At 40.7% G+C, this 13,070-nt stretch overlaps 2 protein-coding genes across 2 annotated transcripts; one reads left to right on the top strand and one right to left on the bottom strand.

The window, feature by feature from the left end:
• The first annotated feature begins 442 nt into the window (after positions 1–442).
• LOC124410543 (active breakpoint cluster region-related protein) lies at positions 443–6,767 on the top strand. Its single transcript, XM_046889001.1, has 13 exons — positions 443–1,049; positions 1,190–1,670; positions 1,898–2,126; positions 2,202–2,481; positions 3,069–3,248; positions 3,332–3,547; positions 3,617–3,736; positions 3,822–4,066; positions 4,200–4,461; positions 4,541–4,823; positions 4,959–5,229; positions 5,303–5,474; positions 5,544–6,767. Exons 1-13 carry the CDS (start codon positions 936–938, stop codon positions 5,937–5,939), a joined length of 3,249 nt encoding a protein of 1,082 aa, XP_046744957.1. The 5' UTR covers positions 443–935; the 3' UTR covers positions 5,940–6,767.
• Positions 6,768–7,855: 1,088 nt separating this feature from the next.
• On the bottom strand, positions 7,856–11,925 carry LOC124410556 (tyramine beta-hydroxylase). The gene is made up of 10 exons (XM_046889024.1): positions 11,488–11,925; positions 11,247–11,400; positions 10,970–11,116; positions 10,642–10,889; positions 10,063–10,216; positions 9,292–9,555; positions 8,754–8,984; positions 8,502–8,630; positions 8,232–8,406; positions 7,856–8,111 (listed from the first exon to the last, which is right to left on the bottom strand). The coding sequence occupies exons 1-10, from the start codon at positions 11,655–11,657 to the stop codon at positions 7,984–7,986; spliced, it is 1,800 nt and encodes a 599-aa protein (XP_046744980.1). The 5' UTR covers positions 11,658–11,925; the 3' UTR covers positions 7,856–7,983.
• Between the last annotated feature and the right edge of the window lie 1,145 nt (positions 11,926–13,070).

Genomic DNA, 13,070 nt, shown 5'->3' with positions numbered 1-13,070 from the left:
ACATGGATAACACGGTGATTTTTTCATCATAGATTGAAAATGAAGGCGATATTTTAATGCATGTTCACAAGATTGAGAGACATCCCGTATATTTCACTATCCCGAATTTAATTTTTTCGGGAGTCTTAATTTTGATTTACTTTTTACCACTGAGAACGATGATAAATGCCGTCTAAACGGTAATGCAAATGGTAACAGATTTAATCGAAGAATATTATTTTCATCGGCGAATAGAAAATCAGAATCAGGACCCCGGTCCATTTAACTGGCAAGTTTTGTTGGCAAAATATATTTGGGGAATTCATCCAGTCGGAGAATCCTCCAGGAATGACCCCTGCAAAGCCACATGGACTTGCCTGGCGGTTGATTCTGAAGTATTTAAAGTCAGGAAATGTGTGTAAATAACCGTTAGTAACTGACAATATATAACAAACGATTGTACTGAAGAAAAACTGTGAACCTAATCAAAAATGAATTGAATGAAGGCCGTGCAGTGCTAGCAAGAGAAAAGTTCCCCAGACAAATTTGTTGTGAGTTTTTCGTCACGGATTTCGTTATCGCGTAGGTAGTGGGGGTTTCACCAAAGATGTCCGTAGATGTTGTAAGATGACAGCCGACTAGCCGAGCAGCTCGTGAAGCTTTTTCCAATGGATCGTCATTGACCGGTTGCTTGTTTGCGGACAGCTCACTGGGATTCACTTCGCAATACCCGAATTGAGTAATAGCAGTCCTTGGCGAGCCACAAAGTTTCCACGTCGCGTTCACGACTGTAATTTTCTCCGAATCCGATAAGCCAGTCTGCTGCTTGTGGAAATCGTGAATTTCACGGAAAACCGTTGCCCACCAAGTGGCAACATATCGCGGGGGTCTCGTATACACAGACGTACACGCGATGTACGCAGGCCGAGTGATCTGAGGTAGTTCATCTATAAGTGATGAGCGTATTTGGTGACTTTCAACGGGTTTGGGTGCAGAGATTCCCGGACAGCACCCTGCCTGCCGCTTGGGAGGAGGACGTCCGTGCCAACCTGGTGAAACACAAGCAAAAGGTGAGTAACAGTGTGACTTATTTGACTGGGCGCACATCGAGGCAATGATTTCCTGTCATTTGTCATCGAGTGTCATCGCTTTGGCTATTGCTCGCACATTCACAATCAGTTTCAAGTTTGTCATGCTCTTAACTTGACAGGTCACTGCGCTGCGTGAGGAGCTTGAGAAGGAAGAATTTTATGTAGAATATTTGGAAAGACTGTTGGCTGATGTAGAGCGTCACAAACAATTGTCCAATTGTTCCGGCTTTGCGACTGTGGAAGAAAAAACAAAAGCAGTTGAACCCCAGATTAAAAATAGTTATGAGAATCTCGAAAACAATTTACAAAATTCTGATAAACCAGCCATCTTACGCCCACCACTCGAATCCTCTCTTCCGTCGCTACCGTTAAGAGAGGATATCAGCAAGCTCCAAGACAAATGCGTGTCGGAATTAAGCTCAACTTTGAGTTCTTTCAAGCGGCCTAGGAGCGAGATTCCAAAGAGTCCTGAAAAAGTATTCGAACTCAGGAGAAACAGTAATCCAGACGTTCCTAGTAATTATGTTACCGTTATCGAAGTAACTGGTAGTACGAAAAAAGACAAAAGTGAAGAAGTAACCAAAGATGGCGAAGATAAAGGTAAGGCAGATAAATTCTTCATTCAGTTATGTCAACATCAGATTAGTTCTAGAAATATTTACTCTTGATGTATTGGTTTTAAAATTGCACAGAAAACAAATTATTTATTTATATATTTTTCTTTGTTCTGTTGTTTCATTCAGTGGGGTATCTTCGAGAATTGATTGGCTACATTTAAGTCTGAATTTAACTTGAAGGATTATAAATTTTTCATGTTGTCTATCTAGAAACTGAGAATACAATAAATGAAGAAGCCGAAGATGGAGATTCCGAGGCATCAGATGATGAGCCACTCTACGATTCGGTTGCCTTGGATCCAACGGGAGAATATGTTTACATTGATGCACGTGTTGCCCCTCTTGCTAATAGTAATCCAGTACCTCTTCGAAGGCCACCTTCGCTCCCTGACTCACCCGGGAACCAGAGCAACTATGTCAACATTGACTATTTTATACAGTATGAATTATTGTAGTCACATATATTGATGAACAAATGTTGCATGCATTATTCAAACAACTTTATGTCCTTCAGGCACAGGGCAGCCATGGACAGCGAGGACGAGGAGGGTGCAAGTCCAGCACCCCCAATCCTACTCCGTGCATTGAGCACTGATAATGAAACAGGAAGCAGTGATGCAGAGCCGCTTAGTCTGAGTGAAGGTAGTTTAGAGTCCCCCACACCTACGACACCACGAAGGCATGACAAGGGTGGAGAGCGAGATGATGATCGAACTTCAATGGTCAAGTGCATTATAAACTCCGTCGTTGACAGTGAAGCTGTTTACGTAGAATGTCTTTCCGTCATGCTGCAGGTGAGATTTTATGATACAGTAAAATCTGAATCATACTTGAGATATTTTGAGAAATCATACAAAAATAGGTGTCTAAAAGACCGTTATCCAGCTTCCAAAAGTATCGAAAAACAATACGGTGCATATAAAGATTATAAATAGAGTGTCATATACATCAAACCAATTTACATTCTCCTGACATAGTGCTAACAGATGGTCAATTACAGAGTAATTATAGAGCTTCTGTACATGTATTAACAGTAAAGGTAATCATATTAGATTGGTATCGATTTGGAGAGATCTCATAGCTTCTCTGATTGGCTGAAAAGGCGAACTTTGCGTTAACTAAGCTCCTCCTATTCTAGATACATTGAGTGACTCACCCCGTATGACACGTGCATACATGTTTATTAAAAATCAAAACTTTTGTTAGAGCTTTACAGAACTAATCTTCTAAAGCGTGCATGCATCTATTCAATATCTTTATGCGAATCATTTTGTTATTTGACTATTTTTGAGGCTGATAAGGGCCCTTATGGGAATTCATCCTTTCACAAGTCAAAGTGATAAGTTTGAAATAAACTGTGCGTTTTTCTTTTCTTTTGTAGTATATGAAGGCCATCAGAGCTACGTTGACGACATCACAGCCTGTGATTTCAGAAGAGGAGTTTGGCACTATGTTCTACAAAATTCCAGAGCTGCACGCGCTGCATAGAGATTTTTTGGAAGGCTTACGAAAAAAATTGGAGAAGTGGGATTCCCGAACTACGATTGGAGAACATTTCAAGGTGCCTACTTTTTATTTCATACTTGATGGTCTTTATTGAGATAGATAAATATTTTGACAATTATTTTAATGCATACTTATTAGGTGATGGCAAGTAACATTGGCCTTTATGGAGCCTTTTTACACAATTATGCTCGTGCCACGGACACTGTGCGCCGATGTAGTGCCAATTCTGCTCAATTTGGACAGATCACAAAAGATATTAGACTGAAAGGCCTCCCCAAGGGACAGGGTCTCTCATTGGAAGATCTCCTTCATAAGCCTGTTGCCCGTGTTCAGAAGAATGCCTTAGTACTGCACGTAAGTATTCATATTTCATTAAATTTTCGACAAATTCGAGCGAATTCATCATGGAAATGTGGATTTCAGGATCTCCTTAAACACACGCCATCAAATCACGCTGATCACACGCCATTGTCCGAGGCCTTGGCTATGACTAGACACTTTCTTGATGAACTTAATATTATTCAGACAAAATTTATGTTTCCTGTAAGTATTGTGGCCCAATTTCCCTCGAGTATCGCATTCACTTGGAAATACGTGATGTGCCTAATGTGATCCTGACTTATTACAGAGCCATGACCGAGCCCAGAGAAGACTGGTTAAGAATTCGTTTGTCGTTGAACTTGCAGATGGACACCGTAAATTGCGACATCTATTTTTGTTCAACGACGTTATTGCCTGTGCAAAATATAAGGCTTCTGGAAGAGACAAGTTCACTTTTGAACTGAAGTGGTACGTTCCTCTAGGTGATGCCCTCGTCTCTGAAGATAGTGGCGAACCACGAGAGGCAAGTCCAGCAAACGTTGTTGCTCTCAGGTATACGCATTTTGTAACACGTAGTAACACAAGTTTTAATATTTGTAATCATTAGATAGTTTTATACCCGTTTATTATTTATCATGGCACTACACAGTATGCATAAACTATAATATCTTTCTCTTCGAGATAGATCCCAGGCATGCACGGTAAGGGACCAAATTTTGTGGGAAGAAAAGAACGATGAGAAGAGAATAAGGATCGGTGGAAGAGGGTCGGAAAAAAATCGGAAAAAATTGGCTGAACTTGAGGCTCAGTTGGTACTGGCTTCTCCAAATCTTGTTCTACGGGTTACGCATAGAGGACAACACCGTGCTCACAATTCATACACTTTCTTTCTCTCCAGCGAATTTGAACGTGCGCAATGGGTTGAGGCTGTTGAAGCGTTAAAACAGGTACTTTGAAATAGCAAAATACGTCTGAAAAAAAAAAAAATTCAATTAACACTGACCATACTGGAAAATCAATTGTTAGGGTGGCCAACCTCCAGGGCCATTGCCGTTATCCATGTACGAACTCCAAGCATGGGTTACCGCCTGCCGAACTTACCTGCAAACTGATATGGGTAGTTACCTTCTACGCTCGGGACGAGACGAGAGTCTCTTGCTGGGTGATTTGCATATTACTTTACTCGGACTCACACCTCCTGGATTGGACAGGCCTGGGGGTCTCTATGTAACGGTAGAAGTCGACAGCTATGGCCACTATTTCAAGCGGGCCAAAAGTCGGATTGCCAGAGGCCAAGCGCCAACTTGGGGTGCGTGTAATTCCATTAGGGCAGCAATTACTACATACTGCAGTAGTACTGTGCTAAATGACACTTTTAAAGCACCATCTATTAAGGAATATTTTGATTGATTGTTATGGTAACACTTGGTTAATGCCCATTTAGGTGAGACTTTCGTTGTTGAATTAGAAGGAAGTCAAAATGTAAGGATTCTATTGTATGAAGAATGTGGTTCGAGAGCTGTACTAAGAGGTAAATGTACTCAGAGACTGAGTAGATCATGGTTTCAGTCTGAACAAGTTGAGAGAGCCTTGAGTTTAGGCCCTGCGACGCTCGGTGTAGTATTAAAATTTGTTCCAAGTGAAGTAACGCTACGAAGAGTACCTTCCGCTAAACCCCAAGGGCTATTTGGTGCAAAGATTCAACAAGTTTGCAAGTCAGTAATATATACAACAGACACTTTTAGGCTAAGGATTTTATCAATTTACATAAATGTCAATTTATTTCAGGCGAGAAAAACGCGACGTTCCTTTTATTGTGACTGCCTGTGTTCGTGAAGTTGAAAGGCGGGGAGTTGGCGAAGTCGGATTGTACAGAGTGTCCGGTTCAGCTTCTGATTTAGTCAAACTTCGAAAATCATTCGAAAGCAATGCTTACGAAGCTGAGCAACTTCTCAAAGAGGTAAATTTGTCAATAGTACGAGCTCACTTCTATGGTTGGATCGACAGTTAATCCAATTGATAATTTCAGGTGGACGTTCACTCAGTAACCGGCGTTTTGAAACTTTACCTCCGTGAAATGCCAGAAGCCTTGTTCACCGATGCACTTTATCCCGCCTTTCTTGAAGCCTTCCAGTCCGGAGAGATGACCAGGATCGCTGCTTTAAAAAGAGTCCATGAAAACCTGCCGCCTGTCAACAGAGCTGTCATTGACTTTCTCCTGTCTCATTTGATTCGTGTTAACAAGCACGAGGCACAGAACAAAATGTCCTTACATAATTTGGCTACGGTATTCGGACCTACCCTTCTGCGACCCGGTACTCACTCCCGTGCGGATGCTAAAAGTCGAGACCCTCTCGCCGCTGGAACCGTTGACGTTATGGCTCAGGCCGGGATCTTATATTGCTTCCTACAAACGCACCTGTAACAAAATCAATCACTCTAGTCCAAGATTGGCGACGTACAATTGACTTGTACGCTATTGCCGCTTTACGATAGATGACAGGAATTCAGTATTTTTGGATTTCGTTATACGTTTTTTTTTTAACAGAATTTTTTCTATGAGATCTATATTACCGTCGGAAATGATGTAGTACTTGATTAGTTATACGTATACACCGCATAATTCTATATCCTAATATATTATATACATATTATAACATAATGCTATTCAGTGATAGCAGGATTGCATATTTAACCACTGTCAGTAAAACAGCCACGAGTTTGTCTGCTTCTAACAAGGTATACTGAATCTACTTCGATAAATGATGACGAAAGGCGTCGCGAGGTCTTCTCACGACGGCGATCTGTAATAACTAGATACTACATTATATTTTTTACTATGGACTTTTGTACGGTCAATACTGCCGAACTGTGCTTGTGAGAATTTTTCTGTTTTATGCTTTGTCGTGGTTTTCTTGCTTTTGATTTTTATCGCCATTATCATTTTCATCATCTCTCCACTTGATATTCCATACGCGGAACTTTATTTACAAACTACCGAGTACAGGAAGGGTATTTGTTATAATGAAAGTTCTCACGTACATACATAGTTAATTCATAACAAGAGAAAACCCGTGTTCATGCGCCTTTTACGAGTTGTATACAATGTTTTGTAAGTGTAGTTATGAGTAACGGGTGTAATTTTTATGGTTCCGTTTTTTTCTTTTTGCGTCACAAGTTTTGGACATCTTACGTTTACGCGCAGCTATTGAGAAGAAGAACAGTTTATTTTTAAAATCAGAGCAAAACGCTCGAAAAAACGGAAACAATCGGGCAGAGAAAGATCTGTAAAGACAAATTATTCTAACTTTTAACGCGCATACACCATGTATTATAATACCTTATAATATATTACATATTTTTTAATTTTATACTATATGATCACAACTAGATAAGCAATTGGCGTGTTCGTCATTTTGTAATATATACCTATATACATATATACATATATACATATATATGTGTACGTATACACATTCATATTCGTATGTAATATGGTAAAAGATGAGAGTCAATCGATTAATCTTGTAACCATAATATTGCTGAGAACGCGTAGCTAAGTACGATCTGAAATACGTAATGTACACATTTATAACAGACAAATTATACATCTATATATTATATATAAACATATAAGATATGAATATTGTATCAATATACATCATTTATATAATCTTTCCGCAACTTCTACTGTTATTTATTTACGGGAATTTATGTATCACTATTTTCCATCCAAGTGGATCGTTTGGATTAATGTTAAGCATTGTTCGCAAAACTTTGGTAATGGGGAGCTGAGCAGCCTCGGGGCTTTCCTGGAGCGTTTGGCAACTTTGTTTTTATGAGGCTTTTTTGGTAGAGTGCTTTCGCGTTTTGTTACTTTAGTGCACACTCGTTTGGAAACAGAAAGGGAGCTTTATAACGTCTTAGCATCTTCTTACTTGTTTAATAATCTTCCACCTGAATACGCACTTCATATGTCCTTGGCCCATGTTTCATTTTATAAACGAAAACGTATGGTTGCCTTGAATCGTTTACGCAGAACCAATATTTTCATACTCCTACACATAAACCCGAGCTGAATCATCTACTTTAGCGTGATAACGTCCTATAAATACCTGAACCTGACATGTGTTTTACCCACGAAAAACGAGTCAGACAATAATTGTGACCGAGAAAAAAATATTTTTATCAAATTTAGCAACTTAGGAACTTTTCAAAATTTGAATACAGTTAAAAATCAAATCTGACACATCGAATCTCAACAACTGATTAATGAAAGAAAATTTTCTCTGTTTTATCACATTAATTTTTATTGGTACATTTTCGCATTTTTCAGGATAATTCAAGGAATAAACAGGGTACATATTATTACAACGAGTGCATCCTCACACATAAATTTGAATATATTTATTTCATGGCATCAGTTTCTTTGGAATCTTCGCATGTAGTTTGATTATTTTCCGTAATGATTATGCGTTTCCGTAGATACCGAGGCAGTCACGAGCTGGTGGAGACAAGGGCAACCGGATCGGCGTCGACGCCGCGTTTTCCCACAGCCCTGGAAGCCGGGAGCCATCGGAGCTGTTACATTGCATACCTGCGACAAGAAAACATAGACATCGTCGAAATAGAGTGTTAATGATCAGAAATGCAACTCGGACCGAATCGTGCCTGGAACCTCCGTCCTGACCAAACCCGCGGCTTTGTTACCACGTACCTAATGGCGCAGCCATGTAAAGATCGTGGAGGGCCGCTATGCGGACCCTGCTCCATTCGATGCTCTGGTAATTCTCTGATATTCCCTTGACGTTCGACGTCGGCTGGTTCTCCCAGTCTCGCATGTAACGGAAGTAAGTTCTAAGCGCGTCGCTGCTAATCGCGCTTTTGCATACCTGGATAAGTTACGAAATTTGACGATCGATTTGCGGTGGGTGCTAATATTAACGGCATTCTCAAGTTCAAGTGCAAGTTCGACAATTGTACTTACCTCTAGTCTCGTACTCGGATAATAGTGAATGTAGTTAACGCACATCTCGTCTGATATCGCGAATCCACCCAACGTAACGTTCGACATCTTCAGGCTATTGTACGTGCAAGTTGTTATCAAAGAATCCCCCTGAAAATGGGTGTTAAGTACAGTAATAGTCTATAATGTGATGGAGTGTCGAGATACGCAGGAAATAACTATAATAATAGCAGTAACAGGAATAAACAGCACTCTTTGCCGAGAGATACCTACGGGCAAAACGGTGACGGGTTTGGGGAGTAGTCTGATTTCCTGAAAATGGGTCGAGTAGTGATTGTCGCGGTTCAGTATCGGGAGTTCAATGCCATCCCTTACGTGACGAGTGGCGACCTGCGTACCGAGCAAATGGGTGTGAAGCTGAGACCCGAATATCTTTATTCCTTCTCTGGGCAAACCGACTCCGGTACATTCCGCGATGCAGTGACCCGACAGAGTGAAGGCTTCCTAAACGGCAAAATCATTGATATATATGTAGAAATAGATTCTGATTACTCAAACTTTTATACTTTCGAAGTTTCCATCGATCAGGTTTGATCGAAAACTCAATTCAACGCAGATTTTGAGTTGAAGCCACAGTTGGGTCAGTGATAAATTTAGTTAACAATTGGTGAGCCGGCCAAGCTAGCATAAGACATGCAACTTATTTATTGTTAGTTAATTTAAAGGTTGCACGAGTACCGTGACAACTTGATCCTTCAATGGAGCCTAATCGATCGAAACTTCAGGCTAATTAGGATACATAAATTATTACCTGTCCAGGAGGTATTGCCATCTTGTCCGTGTACTCAAGACCGAGCTCTATTACGCCCGCATCGTACTTCCGAAGGGTTTTTGTGAGAACAAATTGGATTCCCGACGAATCTACTTGGCCTGAATGTAACTCGGGATTGTTGTAATGAACCTCGAGCATTACATGGCGGTTGAAATCCTCACCACCTATCGGAAGTCCAGCTTCATCCGGGTAAACAAATGCTTCCGCCCCCATCGCCCAGGCCGCCAGGACCTTCTGACACACCTGCAAATACTTAAGTTTAGTCAGTTCAAAGTCAAAGTATTTATATTGAGTAGGTTGGAATCTCTCAATTACAACTCGTTAAGGTGTTAATAAGGGAAAAAGACTCATCAACGCCAGCACTCCGGCCACCCCGGTAAGAATAATTTCTACGGTTTTTAACGAATTTTTAAGAAAACTAGGACATTTCATACAATTTTGTGCATAAAATTGTTTTCGTACAATATTGTAAATATGCATAGTTTGTCAGAAATACGTTTTTTTATGAAAATTTTTATTTTTCAGTAAAAACTCTACAAACTGCTACAATTTTTAACGAAAATTAACAATTCTTTACGAAAAACTCTGCATGTTTACAATTTTCTAATAATAAATAATACGAAATTTTTCAATTTCTGTAAAAGTTTGTAGTAGTTGAAATTTTCACTACGGGGCACCAACCTCGACGAAAAAATTTCAAATAAATCGTTCTTGATCTACAATAAACGAAACACGAATCTTGTACTTCACCTTTGTTTCCTCCGGTCGATCGGGATGATTGCAAGGGCCGGCGTATGGGGGAATAGATCTTTCGGCGGGCCCGGCACAATGAAATATTTCTATATGATGAACGAGGTGCTCATTGCCCGGTTGAATTACCGGTCCGAACTTGAGAATGTGGTGCCTGCAGTCGGACAAAAATAAATAGGATTTATTCCACGCACGCGGTTCCTATAACGTACGTAATATATCAATATTTCATCATTTGGAAAAGGAAACTGGTTGAATAAAATTCGGGAAGTTTCGGGTGGGTTCGTGAGCGGTCAAAACGGGTCGGAGAAAATTCGAAAAGCTTCAAGCGTTCCTAAAAACGGTTGGAAACACTCTGAAAGATTCGAAAAGGTTCGAGCGGGTCAGAAGAAAATCGGTCGGGTTCGGGTGTGTCCAGAAACGCTAGAAACGTGTGAAATGGAAACCTGAGGGTTCAGTGGGTTCGAAAACGGGCGGAGTAAGTTGGAAAAAAATTGTACGTGTTCGTGTGGATCTGGAAACGATCGAAATGAGTTGGAAAAAATCTTATGCTTTTTCTCGTATTGTTTCTTGGCCTACCTGTCTCTCAACGAGGACGGAAGCTTGTGTACGTTGCACCAATAGGTCGTTTCATCGCTGGGCACCTTGACTTGGCTCGCCAAAAGCTCCAATGTCCAAGCATCATTCGGCACTGGTGCTTCGCGATGAGCCACCCTGGGTAGTTGAGCCCTGGACATCCCCGTCACCTTAGCGTCGGAGACTTGCAGACCCGCGATGGAGTACAAGGGGCCCTCGCCTTTCAACCAGACAACATGCGTCGTCCCGTCCTGAGATCCGTCGACGTTGAATAATTTTCACAAGTGATATTATAGTTTGATTTGTATCATGGCAATTGCAATGGTCATACTTCGATAACGTAGTCCTCGTTGTCGCATGTATCAAATTTTCTTGTGTAAGAAAATTTCGTCACATTTCCACGCTTTTTCCATAGAAAGTCCTTGCAGTCCTGTTGATCGTCGACGCTTATTTTACCCTCTTCATCCGCCCAAACGTCCTGCAGGAAAATATTTACTGTACTTCCGGAAGAATTTCTGCTTGCAATTTAATGCATGAAAAATCGTGTAGGTGAAAGAAAAATAATTATGATATGGGGTGAAAATCGGCCAACTAGCCAAAGGTGTTACTTGTAGATTGATTTCCCGATTCCAGCCTGACCATAAAATGCAATAATCGGCTGGGCTTTTCTCTCCGTAATCAGAGAATCCAATAGCAAACCAGGTGTTATCTCCCCCGACATAGTGAACTTCTACCATAATCGTTCCGTCCGTCAGTTCGACCCTAAAAAAATGTTGAATGCAAAGTGTTATACATCAGATTTTGGTGTATCTTTAAGAGGGTCGGTTATCTGTAGAACGAGAAATGCACCTCCAGTGAAACGTCACATCGGAACCCAGGGGTATCGAATGTACGCGGTTAGTTTCCGCCCCTCTTTTTGATATTTTAATGGTATTTTCAATCGCTGATTGCCCATGATTGGGCTTGGCGATACTCGTTGTAATACCTGCCACGAGAAGCAGCAAGAATAATATTCTCATGCTGCGATATGGGATGTGATACTTTGACAAAGTGATCGATATACTTCGCGACTAACAGATATTTCTTTTCTAAATTATTGTCTTGTCTTACGACGATGCAGCTAGACTTATGAAAAGAGCAACCCTCGGCGTTGGGTATCGCGACCTCGCATTCGGTACCAAGTTCGAAACGAGACTCAGGACTGCCGCGCATCCGACGACCGTATTTCCACCCCGAGAAGATATATAGGACGTCAACGAAGACGGGGATACAGATCCTACAGACGCCTGCGCTTCTATAGGATCGCGCATCTTCAGCGATTTTTATCCAGAGGGTATCCCGATATATATATATATATACATGTGTTTTTTTTTTTTACTGGAAGTCAAAATTGCTGGATAATTTATTAACAATTATTGCTAGTCTGGATGCTAGAGTGGCTCGTGAAAATCATAAATTAAGCACAACTCGTCATGGTTATACGTATTTCCATCAATTTAACCAGCCATAAAATTAACTCCAATTACGCGAAGATTGCTTGATCGCTTTGCTAACGATAAGCGAAGGGGTCGATTAGACGAGGTTTTGCAGCCGGAGATTACTAAAAACTAAATAACTAAGTGGGAGTTGTATTAGCGAGCAGATCGAAGGGTCATTGATTCGTCGCTGAAATTCTAACTTTTGAAATTACGCATTTTATACAGTTTTGCAATATTGAAACGGGCAAAGGTGAAATGAAAAAAGGATAGCGCACAATCCTCCTCTCCCACGCGTTTGAATCGCGTGCTGGCATGGAACTCCCGAACGTTTTGACCTCGTTAGGAGAGTGCTGTGAATAATATGCAAGTACGAACTGCCAATGGACCCCAGGGCACATTCCAACGGGGTGATATTGCATTCCTTCGGACTGAGGCGACGTTTAAGAAACCGCAATCAAGAAATTCCTCGGTTATGAATTTCGTTTTCGTTCTACAGAGACACCTATACTGCCATATTCGCGTATAGCAAGATCTTTTAAAGATTACACGTTGGCTTCTCAATCGTATAGGAGATGACAGCGTCCAATTTATTTATAATATATGTACACGCTTAAACATATATGCTGAATATATATCAATGGGAAAGATCAACATTGAACTGCAAAGATTCATGCAGTGTACGCAGACATACGTAGATAAATCTTCTCTGCTGCTGTGTCATAAAGTGTTTCACAACGTGACGCAATACTTGACAACACTACGTTTGATATGTTATACGAACACATATTCGTAGAAACGGATGTGTGTTCACGCGTACTGCATTGTTGTGATAGCATTTCTTATTATTGGAAAAAAACTAGACTTGAAACGTATGATTCGTTTATTAAATTTCTGGAATTTAGCATTATATCCTCAAGCACCAGTTGCCAAATACATAACGTTTTTTTTTCTTTA

This window comes from Diprion similis, chromosome 9, assembly GCF_021155765.1.
Source record: "Diprion similis isolate iyDipSimi1 chromosome 9, iyDipSimi1.1, whole genome shotgun sequence".
NCBI classification, from domain to species: Eukaryota; Metazoa; Arthropoda; class Insecta; order Hymenoptera; family Diprionidae; genus Diprion; species Diprion similis.
Note: the sequence above shows the minus strand (reverse complement) of the source record. Positions and strands in the feature narration are given on the sequence as shown.